The sequence below is a fragment of the Mobula birostris genome, chromosome 27 (assembly GCF_030028105.1).
Source record: "Mobula birostris isolate sMobBir1 chromosome 27, sMobBir1.hap1, whole genome shotgun sequence".
Taxonomy (NCBI): domain Eukaryota; kingdom Metazoa; phylum Chordata; class Chondrichthyes; order Myliobatiformes; family Myliobatidae; genus Mobula; species Mobula birostris.
In genome coordinates, this window is record NC_092396.1 from 1,265,988 (window position 1) to 1,281,892 (window position 15,905).

At 43.1% G+C, this 15,905-nt stretch overlaps 1 protein-coding gene across 12 annotated transcripts in view; it reads left to right on the forward strand.

Annotated features, from left to right (window-relative positions):
- Positions 1-15,905, forward strand: part of cdk11b (cyclin dependent kinase 11B) — a 60,232-nt gene that overhangs the window by 40,010 nt on the left and 4,317 nt on the right. For 10 of the 12 annotated variants that reach the window (XM_072245181.1, XM_072245183.1, XM_072245180.1 and 7 more), the window contains 6 exons: positions 5,826-5,947; positions 6,263-6,368; positions 9,021-9,142; positions 10,191-10,298; positions 10,694-10,810; positions 14,959-15,107. In XM_072245181.1, the coding sequence (XP_072101282.1) occupies positions 5,826-5,947; positions 6,263-6,368; positions 9,021-9,142; positions 10,191-10,298; positions 10,694-10,810; positions 14,959-15,107 (724 nt within the window). Of the gene's footprint in view, positions 1-5,825; positions 5,948-6,262; positions 6,369-9,020; positions 9,143-10,190; positions 10,299-10,693; positions 10,811-14,940; positions 15,108-15,905 lie in introns of those variants that run through there. The other 2 variants (XM_072245190.1, XM_072245189.1) reach the window with 2 other exon arrangements.

Below are 15,905 nucleotides of genomic sequence, written 5' to 3' on the forward strand. Positions count from 1 at the left end.
GATTTGCTTCTAAAACCTTTCCCCTCTCCATCCTCTTTTTATGAAGAAGATTAAAAGCTACTACTTCAAGTCACAGAGGAGCACAGCATAGAAACAGGCCATTCAACCCATCTTCTCTGTGCCACCCACAGTCCTCCAGAGGATCGAGGATTTATTCACCATAAACGTTTACATGGATTAAGAATTTGCTGTGGTGTGTTGGTCATGCAACAAATTCAACAACTATATAAAGAATAAAGTTAGAGGTTACAGTATGGATATGGAATAAAATGTACATAAATACCAGCATATATTTCTGTATTTACCCTCTCTATCCTCTAGGTTAAAATCTACTACTTCATGTGAGTGCCTGAGGAACTGATGCAGGGGGCAGGGGTTCAGATTTCTGGTTCACTTGGATCTCTTTTTGGGAAGGTACAACCTACACAAAGGGGATGGGTTACATCTGAACCCAAGGAGGCCTATATCCTTGCAGTCAGGTTTGCTAGAATTCTTGGGGAGGGTTTAAACTAAGTTGGCTGGGGGATGGGAACCGGAGAGATAGAGCTGAGGATGGGGCAGTTGGTATATAACTAGATGCAGTGTGTAGTGAGAGTGTGAGCAAGGACAGGCAAATGATAGGGCAAAATTGCAGTCAGTGGAATGAGTTGAAGTGTAAAATGGCGGCAAAATCGAAAATGATGATGAATATAGGTCTGAATGTGTTATATTTTGAATCCAGTCAGTATACAAAATAAGGTAGATGATCTTGTAGTGCAGTTAGAGATTGGCAGGTATGAATTTGTGAGTATTACTGAGCCTTGGCTGAAAGAAGATCATTGGAGCTTAACATCCAAGGATACAACCTATCGAAAGGACAGGCAGAAGGAGGCAACACAGGATCAGAAGATGTAGAGTCTTTGTGGGTAGAGTTAAGAAACTGCAGGGGTAAAAAGACCCTGATGGGAGTTACATACAGGCTTCCGAACAGTAGTCAGGATGTGGGCTGCAAATTACCATGGGAGATTGAAAAGATGTGTAATAAGGGTAATGTTACGATCATCATGGAGGGTTTAAATGTGCTTGTAGATTGGGAAAATCAAATTGGTGCTGGATCACAAGAGAGAGAATTTGTAGAATGCCTTTGAAATGGCTCTTGAGAGCAGCTTGCAGTTGAGCCTGCTGGGGCAAAGGCAATTCTGGATCGGGTGTTGTTTAATGAACTGGATTGATTAGGAAGCTGAAGGTAAAGAAACCCTTGGGAGATAATGATCATAATATAGAATTCATCCTGCAGTTTGAATGGGAGACGATAAAGTAAGGTACATCATTGTTACAGTACAGTGGAGTAAAGGGAATTACAGAGGTATGAGTGAGGAGTTGGCCAAAATTGATTCGAAGAGGACACCAGTAGAGATGATAGCAGAACGGTAATGGCTGGAGTTTCTGGGAGCAATTTAGAAGGCACAGGATACATACGTCCCAAAGATGAAGAAGTATTCTAAAAGCAGGGTGATGCAACCATGGCTGACAAAGGAAGTCAAAGACAGCATAAAAGTAAAAGAGAGGTCATAATACAGCAACAGTTATTTGGAAGTTAGAGGATTGGGAAGCTTTTAAAAACCAACAGAAGGCAACTAAAAAAAACAGAAAAGATGAAATGTGAAGGTATGCTGATAATATAAAAAGGGATAGCAAATGTTTTATTGTATATGTAAAAAGTAAAAAGAGAGGTGAGAGTGGATGTTGGATGCTGGCAAATGATGCTGGAGATGTAGTAATGAGGGACAAGAAATGTCAAACAAATTTAATAAGGATTTTGCATCACATTCACTGTGGAAGACACTAGCAGCATGCCGGAAACTGGAGAGTGTTAGGAGGTAGAAGTGAGTGTAGTTACTATTACTAAGGAGAAAGTGCTTGGGAAGCAGAGAAATCTGAAGGTAGTTAAGTCACCTGGACAAGATTTTCTACACCCCAGGGTTCTGAAAGAGGTGGCTGCAGAGATTGTGGAGGCATTAGTAATGATCTTTCAAGAATTAATAGATTCAGAAATGGTTCCAGAGAACTGGGAAATTGCAAATGTCACTACTATTTAAGAAGGGAGGGAGGCAGAAGAAAGGAAGTTATAGACCAGTTAGCCTGACTTCAGTGGTTGGAAAGATGTTGGAGTCCATTATAAAGGATGAGGTTTTGGGGTATTTGGAGATGCATGATAAAGTAGGTCCAAGTCAGCATGAATTCCTTAAGGGGAAATCTTGCCTGACACATCTGTTGGAAGTCTTTGATGAAGTAACTGGCAGGATAGACAATGGAGAGTCAGTGGATGTTGATTACTTGGACTTTCAGAAAGCCTTTGACAAAGTGCCATACATGAGGCTGCTTAACAAGATAAGAACCCATGGTATTACAGGAAATATACTAGCATGGATAGAGCATTAGCAGACTGGCAGAATGCAGAGTGGGAATAAAGGAGGCCTCTTCCATTTGGTTACCGGTGACTAGTGATGTTCCGCAGGGGTCGGTGTTGGGACTATTTCTTTTCATTTAGAAACGTAGAGACATAGAAAACCTGCAGCACAGTACAGGTCCTTCGGCTCACAAAGCTGTGCCGAACATGGCCTTACCAGAGAAATTACCTAGGGTTACCCATAGTCCTCTTATTTTTCTGAGCTCCATATACCTGTCCAGGAGTCTCTTAAAAGACCCTATCGTATCCACCTCCACCACCGTCACCGGCAGCCCATTCCATGTACTCACCACTCTCTGCGTAAAAAAAAACTTACCCCTGATATCGCCTCTGTACCTACTTCCAAGCACCTTAAAGCTGTGCCCTCTTGTGCTAGCCATTTCAGCCCTGGGGAAAAGCCTCCATCAGCACGATCAATGCCTCTCATCATCTTATACTCATTTATATATCAATAATTTAGAAGATAGAATTAATGACTTTTGGCCAATTTTGATGATACAAAGATCGATAGAGGGGCAGGTAGTGTTGAGGAAGTTGGAAGACTCTAGATGGACTTAAATAGATTGGAATAATGGACAAAAAGTGGCAGATGGACATAGTTTAGGGAAGTGAACAGTCATGCACCTTGGTATTTTCTAAACAGGGAGAAAATTCAAAACTCGGAGATGCAAAGGGATTTGGGAGCCCTCGTGCAGGATTCCCTAAAGGTTAACTTGCAGGTTGAGTCATTAGTAAGGAAGGCAAATGCAATGTTAGCATTCATTTCAAGAGGACTAGAGTACAAAAGCAAGTGTGTGATGCTGAGGCTTTGTAGGGCATTAGAAAGACCATATTTGAGAGCAGTTTTGGGACACTTATCCAAGAAAGGATGTGCTGGCATTGGAGAAGGTCCAGAGGAGGTTTGCAAGAACGATTCCAGGAATAAAAGGTTAATGTATGCGGCGTGTTTGATGGCTATGGGCTTGTGCTCATTGGAGTTTAGGAGAAAGTGGGGGGGGATTTTATTGAAATGTATTGAATATTGAAAGGCCTTAAAAGAGTGGACGTGGAGAAGATTTTTCCTATAGTGGGGGAGTCTAGGTACAGAGGGATGTCCATTTAACAAAGAGATGAGGAGGAATTTCTTTAGCCGGAGGTGGTGAATCTGTGGAATTCATTGCTAAAGATGGCTGTGGAGGTCAGGTCATTGAGTATGTTTAGAGTAGAGCTGCTAAGTTGTTAGGGCAATAAAGGGGAGAAGGTAGGAAAACAGAGTTGAGGGGAATCAGCTAATATGGAATGGTGGTGCAGGCTTGATGGGCCGAGTGGCCTCATTCTGCTCCTATGTCTTATGTTCTTAAGCTAGTAGCACGGTAGCTAGTCCCAGGTGCCAGCATTGTGCACATGGCCACCAAATCTTTCCAATGTTTGCATCTGATCAAATGGTCTTAAATGTTGTATTTGTACCTACCTCTGCCACTTCCTCTGGCAGCTTGTTCCATATCTGACACCCTCAAGTTCCCTTCAAATCTTTACCTCTCTCAAACCAATCTGTACATCTCTCAAACTTCTCACTTCCTCTGGCAGCTCGTTCCATATCTCACCACCCTCAAGTTCCCTTCAAACCTTTACCACTCTCAATCCTATGTTCTCTTGTGTTCGACCTCAGGTTTGCCGTTGTTTGAATAAGTGGTTCAAACAGTGAATTCCGGTTAATTCAGACACATCGGCACCAGTAGATTTTAGCCCAATTAAGCAGCTGCCCCAATTAGCGTAAGTTTCATAAAAATAGTTATAAAGGTATTTTAAAAAAGGTAAATTACCGTTTAACTGAGAAACAAATTAACTATTTAAATGAAATGCAGAAGAAATTAGAACACTACCAATACTACTACAATGCACTAAAACTGTGGATTAGTTCCCAATAATTATTGATGGAATTCGTTCAGTGTACACTGCCGTGTTCTTTTGAGTTGACTGTAAAATAACAAAATGAGTGCAGATAATGGTCTGCCTTCATTGCCTTCCTGCATGTAGTAGTGTCAAAAATCACTGCTTTTTAATTCGTCGTTGGTTGGCCCAACTGAACACAAACTCGTGCAACTGCCGCTATTTAAGAACTATTTGCTCTAAGCACGATGTGGTGTTTTAATGGCCACACAAGTGCACATCACTGACGTGTCCAAAGGCTGTGTGCTCAGCCCGCTGCTGTTCACTCTGCTGACGCATGACCGGGGTCGCGGGTTCTAGCTGACACAGCAGTGGTTGGCATCGCGATGACAAGACGAAGTTTAGAGAGGAAGTGGAGTGGCTGATGGACTGTTGTGAGAAGACAACCTAAGTTTGAATGTGGAGAAGAGAAAGGAAATCATTGTGGACTTCAGGAACGTTCAGGCAAACCAGCCCCCTCTGTGAATACATGGCTCTTCCATAGAGAGAGTTAAGTGCACCAAAGTCCTGGGAGTCCACATCACGGATGATCTCACCTGGTCCCTTAATAACACCTCCCTGAGCAAGAAGGCACAGCAGCACCTTCACTTCCTCAGAAGATTGAGGCACGCAAGGCTTCTACCCCCCATCTTAATTGTGTTTTACAGGGGCACCATTGAGAACCACCTGACAAGTTGTATCTCCATCTGGTATGGAAGCAGTTGAGCATCAGACCAGAAGTCCCTACTAAAGGACTGTGAGAACAGCTGAGAGATCATAGGGGTCTCCCTACCATCCACTGGGGACAATTATCATTGGCACTGATATGCAAGACCCTTGGTATTACTAAGGATCCCACCCATCCATCCAGCATCCTCTTTGACTTTCCACCATCAGATAGGAGACTCCGATGCATAAAAGCAAGAACTAGTCAAGATGAGAAACAGTTTTTTCCACCAGGCCAGACTTCTGAACTCCCGGCCGTATCGTATTCAAAGTGTCACTGGTTAATTTGTTCCATATCTTAAAATAGTTAATATTAATGCACTTTAGTTTGTTAATTATGTGTGATTCATCTGTAGATTTTATCCTTACCTTCATAAGTTACTGTGTGTTATGTGGTTTACACCCTGTTTTGAAGAAACGCTGTCTCGATTCTATATGCATTATATGGCTATATACATTATATATGTGTATGTATTTAAATGACAATACACTTCACTCAACTTGAAGATGTTCGGCAGCAGTCTCCTGTCCCAATTAAGCAGCATGGTGCCCAAAGAAACAAAGGGAATCCTGGCTATTTACTCTTATTTTCGTTCTTTAAGAGTTACCCCAAATAAGCAGCTGCTCCAATTAACCAATGGCCTAATTAACTGGAATCCACTGTATCTCTAAATGAACTGGAATGTTGACAGTTTTAGTCATCAATAGTAATTCTGTTTTGTGGGAATTTTATTTCTTTCAGATGAAATAGTAGCTTTGAAACGATTAAAAATGGAGAAGGAAAAGGAAGGATTTCCAATCACGTCTCTGCGAGAAATCAACACCATTCTCAAAGCACAGCATCCCAACATTGTCACAGTTAGAGTGAGTAGGCAACAGTTCACTTCTCTATCGGACATTATCCCTTCAACTCGCTGCTCGCTGGAGGGCGTTTGAGAAAAATTTGCACCTAGCTTTGTTTTAATTTAATTCTTCTGAATGTGAGGTGGTGTATTTGGTGATTTGTTAAGCTTGTTCTGATGAAACCTTGGGATGAAGAAACAACTGTTAGTTGAACAAATTATCAAGTTTGATAGATTAGAATTGAGTACCTCTGCCCTAGCAAAAGTCTCAATGAGCTGTAACATTAAATAGTAACATTGCAAGTGAAAGTAACTCCCAAACCTCTTGTTTCTTCAGGAAATAGTTGTGGGAAGCAATATGGATAAAATATATATAGTTATGAATTATGTGGAACATGACCTCAAGAGTTTAATGGAAACCATGAAACAACCTTTCTTACCAGGTACAGTTGTTACATATTTAACTAATAAAAATCAGAAAGTTTTTAAAAATTCAGTGAGTACAGACTCATTGTCTTTTATAACATCACCATATTCTCAGATTAGTAAAAACCTTTATCAGATTTATCTGTTCTGCAAAGACTGTGGTCCTGTAATGGCAAACTTCTGACAACAGGTATTTTTTCAAGATTCAAGATTGCTTATTGTCATTCTTTGTACATGAATGTAAAGGAAACAAAACAATGAGTATAAAAATACAAGAAAATAAATATAAAAGCAATCCTGTAAAACCCAATGTTCAAGTTGCTGACTGTGGTCGTGAGATTATCCCATTTATGTAGACTGGTTCTAAGGTGACTCTGATAGGAGATGATAAAGTGACAAACTGATTCTTGACAAGAGGAGCTCTTCCAGGTAGCAGTAGGGCATCTGAAAACACAATAGGACAGTGTGGGTATGAGGTATGGAGTGTCAGTGTGAAGTGACAGTGAATGGGGGATGAAGGGGGTGGTGATGGACTATGGAGAGGAGTGTGTCAGTGTCGGTATGAGGTGTGGAGTGTCAGTGTAAAGTGACAGTGAATGGGGGGATGAAGGGGGTGGTGAGGGACTATGGAGAGTGTGTCAGTGTGGGTATGAGGTGTGGAGTGTCAGTGTAAAGTGACAGTGAATGGGGATGAGGGGGGTGGTGAGGGACTGGAGAGGAGTGTGTCAGTGTGGGTATGAGGTGTGGAGTGTCAGTGTGAAGTGACAGTGAATGGGGGGATGGAGGGGGTGGTGAGGGACTGTGGAGAGGAGTGTGTCAGTGTGGGTATGAGGTGTGGAGTGTCAGTGTACAGTGACAGTGAATGGGGGGATGAGGGGGGTGGTGAGGGACTGTGGAGAGGAGTGTGTCAGTGTGGGTACGAGGTGTGGAGTGTCAGTGTACAGTGACAGTGAATGAGGGGATGAAGGGGGTGGTGAGGGACTGTGGAGAGGAGTGTGTCAGTGTGGGTACGAGGTGTGGAGTGTTAGTGTGGAGTGACAGTGAATGGGGGGATGAAGGGGGTGGTGAGGGACTATGGAGAGGAGTGTGTCAGTGTGGGTACGAGGTGTGGAGTGTTAGTGTGGAGTGACAGTGAATGGGGGGATGAAGGGGGTGGTGAGGGACTATGGAGAGGAGTGTGTCAGTGTGGGTATGAGGTGTGGAGTGTCAGTGTACAGTGACAGTGAATGGGGGATGAAGGCGGTGGTGAGGGACTGTGGAGAGGAGTGTGTCAGTGTGGGTATGAGGTGTGGAGTGTCAGTGTGGAGTGACTGAATGGGGATGAAGGGGGTGGTGAGGGACTGTGGAGAGGAGTGTGTCAGTGTGGGTATGAGGTGTGGAGTGTCAGTGTACAGTGACAGTGAATGGGGGATGAAGGGGGTGGTGAGGGACTGTGGAGAGGAGTGTGTCAGTGTGGGTATGAGGTGTGGAGTGTCAGTGTGGAGTGACAGTGAATGGGGGGATGAAGGGGGTGGTGAGGGACTGTGGAGAGGAGTGTGTCAGTGTGGGTATGACGTGTGGAGTGTCAGTGTACAGTGACAGTGAATGGGGGATGAAGGGGGTGGTGTGGGACTGTGGAGAGGAATGTGTCAGTGTCAGTATGAGGTGTGGAATGTCAGTGTAAAGTGACAGTGCGGGGAGGTGATGTCGATGTAGTGGCGGTGTAGGGTGAGTGGGGGAGGGGATGGTTCTGTTAGTTAATGCATGGGTGGGGTGAAGAGTGCTGTGGGACTGTGGGGAGGAGTGGCTGATGTGGATTATAGTAGTGGTAGATTCTATAATGTTGATTTATTTAGAAATGCCATTCGGAACAGGCCCACCAAGCCACACCACCCAGCAACCCACTGATTTAACCCTAACCTAATCACAGGACAACTTAGAATGACCATTTAACCCACTAACTGGTACGTCTTTAGATTGTGGGAGGAAACTGGAGCACCCAGAGAAAACCCACATGATCACAGGGAGAATATACAAACTCCTTACAGAGAGCAATGGAAATTGAACTCCCAAACGCCCAATGCCCTCCATCTGTAATAGCGTTGTGCCTTCTGCTGTGGTGCCCTGAGACCAGTTGGGTTGGGTAGGTGGATAGATATTAATCCGTACAGCACAGAAGCAGACCCATTGGCCCATCACATTCATGGTGGCTACACTATTTTCCTGCTTAAGATCAGATGTCTATTAGGCATCTTCTCTCGCACTGCCTCTGGCTGTTTATTTCACTTGCCCACTACCCTCTGTGTGCTATCCCTTCAGATTCCCTTTGATTTTACCTATTTAATCCTAAACCTGTGCCCTGTAGTCATAGACTCCCCTTCTCTCAGAGAAAGAATGACTTTTTACCCTGTTTATGCTCCTTATCATACAATACACCTCTATAATGTCACCTCCCAACATAGCATACTTCAGAAAATCTCCATCTGTCCAGGATCTGCTTGTAACTAGCACCCTTCAATCTGGTGAGTTCTGCACACACTGTCTTGCTACCACACTCTTGTAATGGCTGCGGAGAGAGAGCAAGGAGGGAGTATACTGCTCCGATCTTCTTCATTGGACTAGGGACGGTAATGCTGAAAGACCTCACAGATGAACACAACACAGTCTAAAATAGGTTGTTTGATTTTCAGGTGAAGTCAAAACGCTCATGATTCAGCTTCTCAAAGGTGTTCGACACCTTCATGATAACTGGATCTTGCATCGAGACTTAAAGACGTCTAATCTGCTGCTAAGCCACTCAGGAATTCTGAAGGTCAGTCCAGCTGCAATGTAGAAATAGATATAACTAGTGAATCTGTCAGCACGTCATCACAGACTGAGTGGTCTGTCCAGTGTTACTGTTAAATCACAGACCGAGTGGCCTGTCCAGTGTTACTGTTAAATGGTTTTCCATTATTTCCACTGTCTGAGATGGTGACACAGTGTCTTTTGTAAGGGGAAGTTGTCAAAGAGGTTTATGATCTGTGTGTACAGAGGTAGATGTTAATTTGTACACAAGTATCTAATAGAGACAAAGAACACCACAGCACAGACACAGGCTGTTCAACCCATCTAGAATGTGCCAAACCTATCTCCTACCTCCTTGGACCCAGACCAAAGACATCCATTTCCCTCCTTTCCACGTAACTATCTAAATTTCTCTTAAATGTGGTAGTCAAACCCGCATCCACCACTTGCACTGGCAGTTCATTCCACACTCTCACCACCCTCTGAGTGGAGAAATTTCCCCTCAGTTCCACTTAAATATTTCATCTTTCACCCTTAACCCATGACCTCAAGTTGTAGTCCCACCCAGCCTCAGTGGACAAAGTCTGCTTGCATTTACCTTATCAATACTCCTCATCATTTTGTACACCTCCAACAAATCTCCCCTCAATCTTCTGTGTTCTAAGGAATAAAGTCCTATTCAACCTTTCCTCATAACTCCGGTCCTCAAGTCCCGACAATATCCTTGTAAATTTTCTCTGCACTCTTTCAATCTTAATTGCATCTTTCCTGACGGCAGGTGACCAAACCTGCACCCAGTACTCCAAACTAGGTCGCACCAACATCTCATACAACAGAACATCCCATCTCCTGTACTCAATACTTCGATTTACGAAGGCCGATGTGATAAAAGCTTTCTTACGAACCTATTTACCTGTGATGCCATATTGCAATTCTTTCTTCCGAATGTGTTGCATATTTCTGTTTGTTGCGTTCTTTGTCTACTGCACGTGTGTTTTGTAAAGCTTTTCTGATTTCTCCACACCGTTGCTACTATTAGTAGCCTGTTGAAATGTGTTCTAAACATTCTGCAGATTGGTGACTTTGGACTTGCCCGAGAGTATGGATCACCATTGAAGCCCTACACACCTGTAGTGGTAACCCTCTGGTACCGAACTCCTGAGCTGCTGCTTGGAGCAAAGGTTAGTGGCCTGAGTGTGGGGCAGGGTCTCGCTGTCCCGAATGTGGACAATTATTCAATGTGAGCAGGAGGAGGAGAAACTAGTTGTGCTGTTCATAATATTTGTCTGTACATAGACTGGATTTCTGATTTCTAATGCTGTGGGAGCTTATGGTGTGTAGGTTGGGTGTTCATATCCAGGGAAGCATAGCAGGAAAGGACAGCTGATGCCCCACCACAGGCCCACTTCACTGACTGACTGGCAGCTTCTTCACAGTTCATTTGGTCAAGACTGTTAGGTTCTGTGAATGTACTTACTCGGGATACAGAGTCAGTGAAAGTGTGTGTGAAGACATTGAGAAATATTTTCTGTTCATCGTCTGCTGGTGACAATTGTTTGTTGTGCTTCCTGTGCAGGAATACTCGACAGCCATCGATCTGTGGTCAGTAGGCTGCATCTTTGCTGAGTTCCTCACTCAGAAACCCCTTTTTCCAGGGAAATCAGAGATTGACCAGATTAACAAAATCTTTAAGGTAACGTATTCTTCTCAAACTCACACAGACGTGAGCCTGATGCCTGAACCAAGAGAGAGGTAGCACGTTACTCTAACTAACCAGAGTATTGTCTTGCTGTTCCAAAAACTTCCTGTTGGATTTTAAAATCAAGCTGAGAAGGAAATTCACTAAATGAGATCTCTTATCCTTTGAGGACAATTAAAAGAGCATTTCAATAAATGCCTGGAGCTGGCAGTGTTATGGTTACATGTGAAAGTCCAGCATGCCATCATACTGTCAGGAAGGGCAGGCAAATGCTAGGACAGAATTGCAGGCAGCAGGGTGAGTATCAGTGCATTAGGCATGCAGAATCAAAAAGGGTAGCAAATACAGTATTCAAAGTGTTATATCTCAATGCTCGAAGTATAAGAAATAAGGTGAATGATCTTGTCAGATTGTCAGGTATGATGTTGTGACCATCACTGAATCGTGGCTGAAGGGTTGTTGTAGTTGGGAGCTGAATGTTGTATTGGAAGGATAAGAAGGTGAGGGGTGGTGTGGCTCTTCTGGTAAAGAATGGCATCAAATCAGTAGAAAGATGTGACATAGGATCAGAAGATGTTGAATCCTTGTGGGTTGAGATAAGAAACTACAAGGGTAAAAGAACCTGATGGCAGTTATATACAGACCTCCCAACAGTAGCTGGGATGTAGACCACAAGTTACAAAGGGAAATAGAAAAAGGTGTGTCAAAAGGGCAATGTTATGATAGTCATGAGAGATTTCAACATGCATGTGGATTGGGAAAATCAGTTGGTAATGGATCTCAAGAGAGTGAGTTTGTTGAATGCCCATGAGATGGCTTTTTACAGCAGTTTGTCATTAAGCCTCCTCGGGGGTCAGGTTTATAGGACTGGGTGTTTGTTATGTAACAAACCAGAGGTGATCAAGGAGCTTAAGGTAAAAGAACTCCTAGAAAGTAGTAATCACAACATGATTTGAGTTCAACTTGAAACTTGACAGGAAGAAAGTAAAGTCTGACATAGCAGTATTTCAGTGGAGTAAAGGAAATTACAGTGATTTGAGAGAGGATTTGGCCAAAGTAAATTGGAAGGAGATGCTGGCAGGGATGACAGCAGAGCAGCAATGGTGAGAGTTTCTGGGAAAAATGAGGAAGGTGCAGGATGGATGTATTCCAAAAACGAAGAAATACCCAAATGGCCAAATAGTTCAACCATGGCTGACAAGGGAAGGCAAAGCTAATGTAAAAGCAAAAGAGAGGCCAACAAAGCAAAAACTAATGGGAAGAGAGAGGATTGGGGAGCTTTTAAAAACCTACTGAGAGCAGGTAAAAGAGTCATTAGGAGGGAAAAGAGGAAATATGAAAGCAAGCAATATCGAAGTGGATCGTATAAGCTTTTTCAAGTATGTAAAAATAAAAGAGAGATGAGAGTGGATATAGGACCACTAGAAAATGAGGCAGGGAGAAATAATCATGGGGGAGAAGGAGATGGCAGATGAACTAAAAGTATTTTGCATCAGTCTTCACTGTGGAAGACACTAGCAATGTGCTAGATGTTGTAGTGTGTGAAGGAAGAGAAGTGGGTGCAATTACTCTTACAAGGGAGAAGGTCTGCAAAAAGCTGAAAGATCTAAAGGTGCATAAGTCACCCGGTTCAGATGAACTGCACCCTGGGATTCAGAAAGAGGTAGCGTTGGAGATTGTGGAGGCATTAGTAATGATCTTTCAAATATCATTGGACTCTGGCAGGTGCCAGAGAACTGGAAAATTGCAAATGTCACTCCACTTTTTAAGAAAGGAGGAAGGCAGCAGAAAGGAAATTATAGGTCAGTTAGCCTGACCTCAGTGGTTGGGAATATCTTTGAGTCAATTGTTAAGGATGAGGTTATGGAGTACTTGGTGATACAGAACAAGATAGGATAAAGTCAGCATGGTTTCTGTAAGGGAAAATCTTGCCTGACAAACCTGTTGGAATTCTTTGAGGAGATTACAAGTAGGATAGATAAAAGGGATGCAGTGGAGGTTGTATATTTGGACTTTCAGAAGGCCTTTGACAAGATGCCACACATGAGGCTGCTTACCAAGTTAAGAGCCCATGGTATTACAGGAAAGTTACTGGCATGGTTAGAGCATTGGCTAATTGGTAGGAGGCAGCGAGTGAGAATAAAAGGATCCTTTTCTGGTTGACTGCCAGTGACTAGTGGTGTTCCGCAGGGGTCGGTGTTGGGACCGCTTCTTTTTATGCTGTATATCAATGATTTAGATGATGCAATAGATGGCTTTGTTGCAGAGTTTGTAGATGATGTGAAGATAGAGGGGTAGGTAGTTTTGAGGAAGTAGAGAGGCTACAGAAGGACTTAGGAGAATGGCAAAGAAATGGCAAATGGAATACAGTGTTGGGAAATGTATAGTCATACACTTCAGTAGAAGAAATGAAAGAGCTGACTATTTTCTAATTGGAGAGAAAATACAAAAACCTCAGGTGCAAAGGGACTTGAGAGCCCGTTTGCAGGATTCCTAATGAATAATTTGCAGATTGAGTTTGTGGTGAGGAAGGCAAATGCAATGTTAGCATTCATTTCAAGAGGACTAGAATTTCAAGGCAAGGATGTAATGTTGAGACTTCATAAAACATTAGTGAGGCCTACTTGGAGTATTATGAGTAGTTTTGGGCCTATTATATTAGAAAAGATATGCTGAAAGTGGAGAGGGTTCACAGGAGGTTCACGAAAATGATTCCAGGGCTGAATGGCTTGTCATATGCAGAGTGTTTGATGGCTCTGGGCCTGTATTCACTGGAATTCAGAAAAATGAGGGGCGACATTGAAACCTATCGAATAGTGAAAGGCCTTGACAGAGTGATGTGGAGAGGATGGTGGGAGAGTCTAAGACCGGAGCACATAGCCTCAGAATAGAGAGACATATATACAGAAAGATGCTGGAAAAGAGCCAGTAACATCATGAAGGATCCCACTGTTCCACCCTGCTCATGGACTGTTAGTCCCACTCCCACCAGGCAAGAGTCTACATAGCATCCATGCCAGACTCAAAAACAGTTACTTTCCCCAAGCAGTAAGGCTGATCAACACCTACCCTGGTTGGTCTGACTGAAGTACAACATCTCACACCTGTCTGCATTAAATTCCATCTGTTATTTTTCAGCCCTTTTTTTTCCAGCTGGTCCGGGTATCACTGCAAGAAACAGTAGTCTTCCTCACTGTTCACTACACCCCCACTCTTGGTATCATCCGCAAATTTGCTGATCCAGTTAACCACATTATCATCCAGATTGTTGATACAGAAAACCAACAACAACGGACCCAGCACCGATCCCTGTGGCACTGCAGTGACAGGCCACCAGAGAGGTGACTATCTACTACCACTCTCTGGCTTCTCCCACAAAGCCGATGTCTAATCCAGCTTCCTACCTCATTATGAACACCAAGTGACTGAATCTTCTTGACCAAACTCCTATGTGGTATCTTGTCAAATGTCTTGCTAAAGTCCATGTAGACAACATCCACTGCCTTGTCTTCATCACCCTTACTGATAACATCCTTTTGACCTACCATGTACAAAGCTATGCTGAGTACCTTCAATCTTTCCCAATACTCATTTATCCAGACCCTTAAAATACCTTTCAATTACTTTCCCACTACTGATGTCAGGCTCACCGGCCTATAATTTTGTGGTTTATTTTTAGAGCTTTTCTTAAACAGTATCTATTCTCCAGTTGTCTGGTACCTCACCTGTCGCTAAGGATGATTTAAATATCTCTGCTAAGATTTATATATATTGTGTCTCTTCTTATTACTGTTCTTTATCTTAGTGTGTTTCTTTTTTTGTTGCAACAGATCTGGGGTAACAATTCTTTCCTTCCCCTGCACACTTGTGTACAGGAAATGGCATTAAACAATCTTGAATCTTGACTGAAACATACAGTGAAATGTGTCCTTTGCATTAACAACCAACACAAACAAAGGATGTGCTGGGGAGAGCCCACAAGAGTCACCACACATTCCAGCAGCAATGTAGCATGCCCACAATGTTCAAACTAGTTTAAGTTTTTGTTTCCATTGCCTGTGTGGATCTGCTGTGTTTTATTGAAATTGAAGGTTAAATATTACAAGGCAGTCTCCCTGTACCAGGTTAAATTCCTCTCGTAGGAGCTGGGAACCCCGAGTGAGAAGATATGGCCAGGTTACAATGAGCTCCCTGCAGTCAAGAAAATGACCTTCACCGAGTACCCATTCAATAACCTGCGGAAACGATTTGGCGCCCTGCTATCTGACCAAGGTTTTGACCTCATGAACAAGTAAGTCAGGGTGGTTAACTAGTCTTTGTGCTGATTTCACTAACTTTTAATATTTGAGGCAGATCTGTGCCAGGGGCGATTGTGTACCATAGAACCATAGAAACTACAGCACAGAAACAGGCCTTTTGGCCCTTCTTGGCTGTGCCGAACCATTTTCTGCCTAGTCCCACTGACCTGCACACAGACCATATCCCTCCATACACCTCCCATCCATGTATCTGTCCAATTTATTCTTAAATGTTAAAAAAGAACCCGCATTTACCACCTCGTCTGGCAGCTCATTCCATACTCCCACCACTCTCTGTGTGAAGAAGCCCCCCCTAATGTTCCCTTTAAACTTTTCCCCCCTCACCCTTAACCCATGTCCTCTGGTTTTTTTCTCCCCTTGCCTCAGTGGAAAAAACCTGCTTGCATTCACTCTATCTATACCCATCATAATTTTATATACCTCTATCAAATCTCCCCTCATTCTTCTACACTCCAGGGAATAAAGTCCTAACCTATTCAACCTTTCTCTGTAACTGAGTTTCTCAAGTCCCGGCAACATCCTTGTAAACCTTCTCTGCACTCTTTCAACCTTATTTATATCCTTCCTGTAATTTGGTGACCAAAACTGAACACAATACTCCAGATTCGGCCTCATCAATGCCTTATACAACCTCATCATAACATTCCAGCTCTTATACTCAATACTTCGATTAATAAAGGCCAATGTACCAAAAGCTCTCTTTACGACCCTATCTACCTGTGACAACACTTTTAGGGAATTTTGTATCTGTATTCCCAGATCCCTCTGTT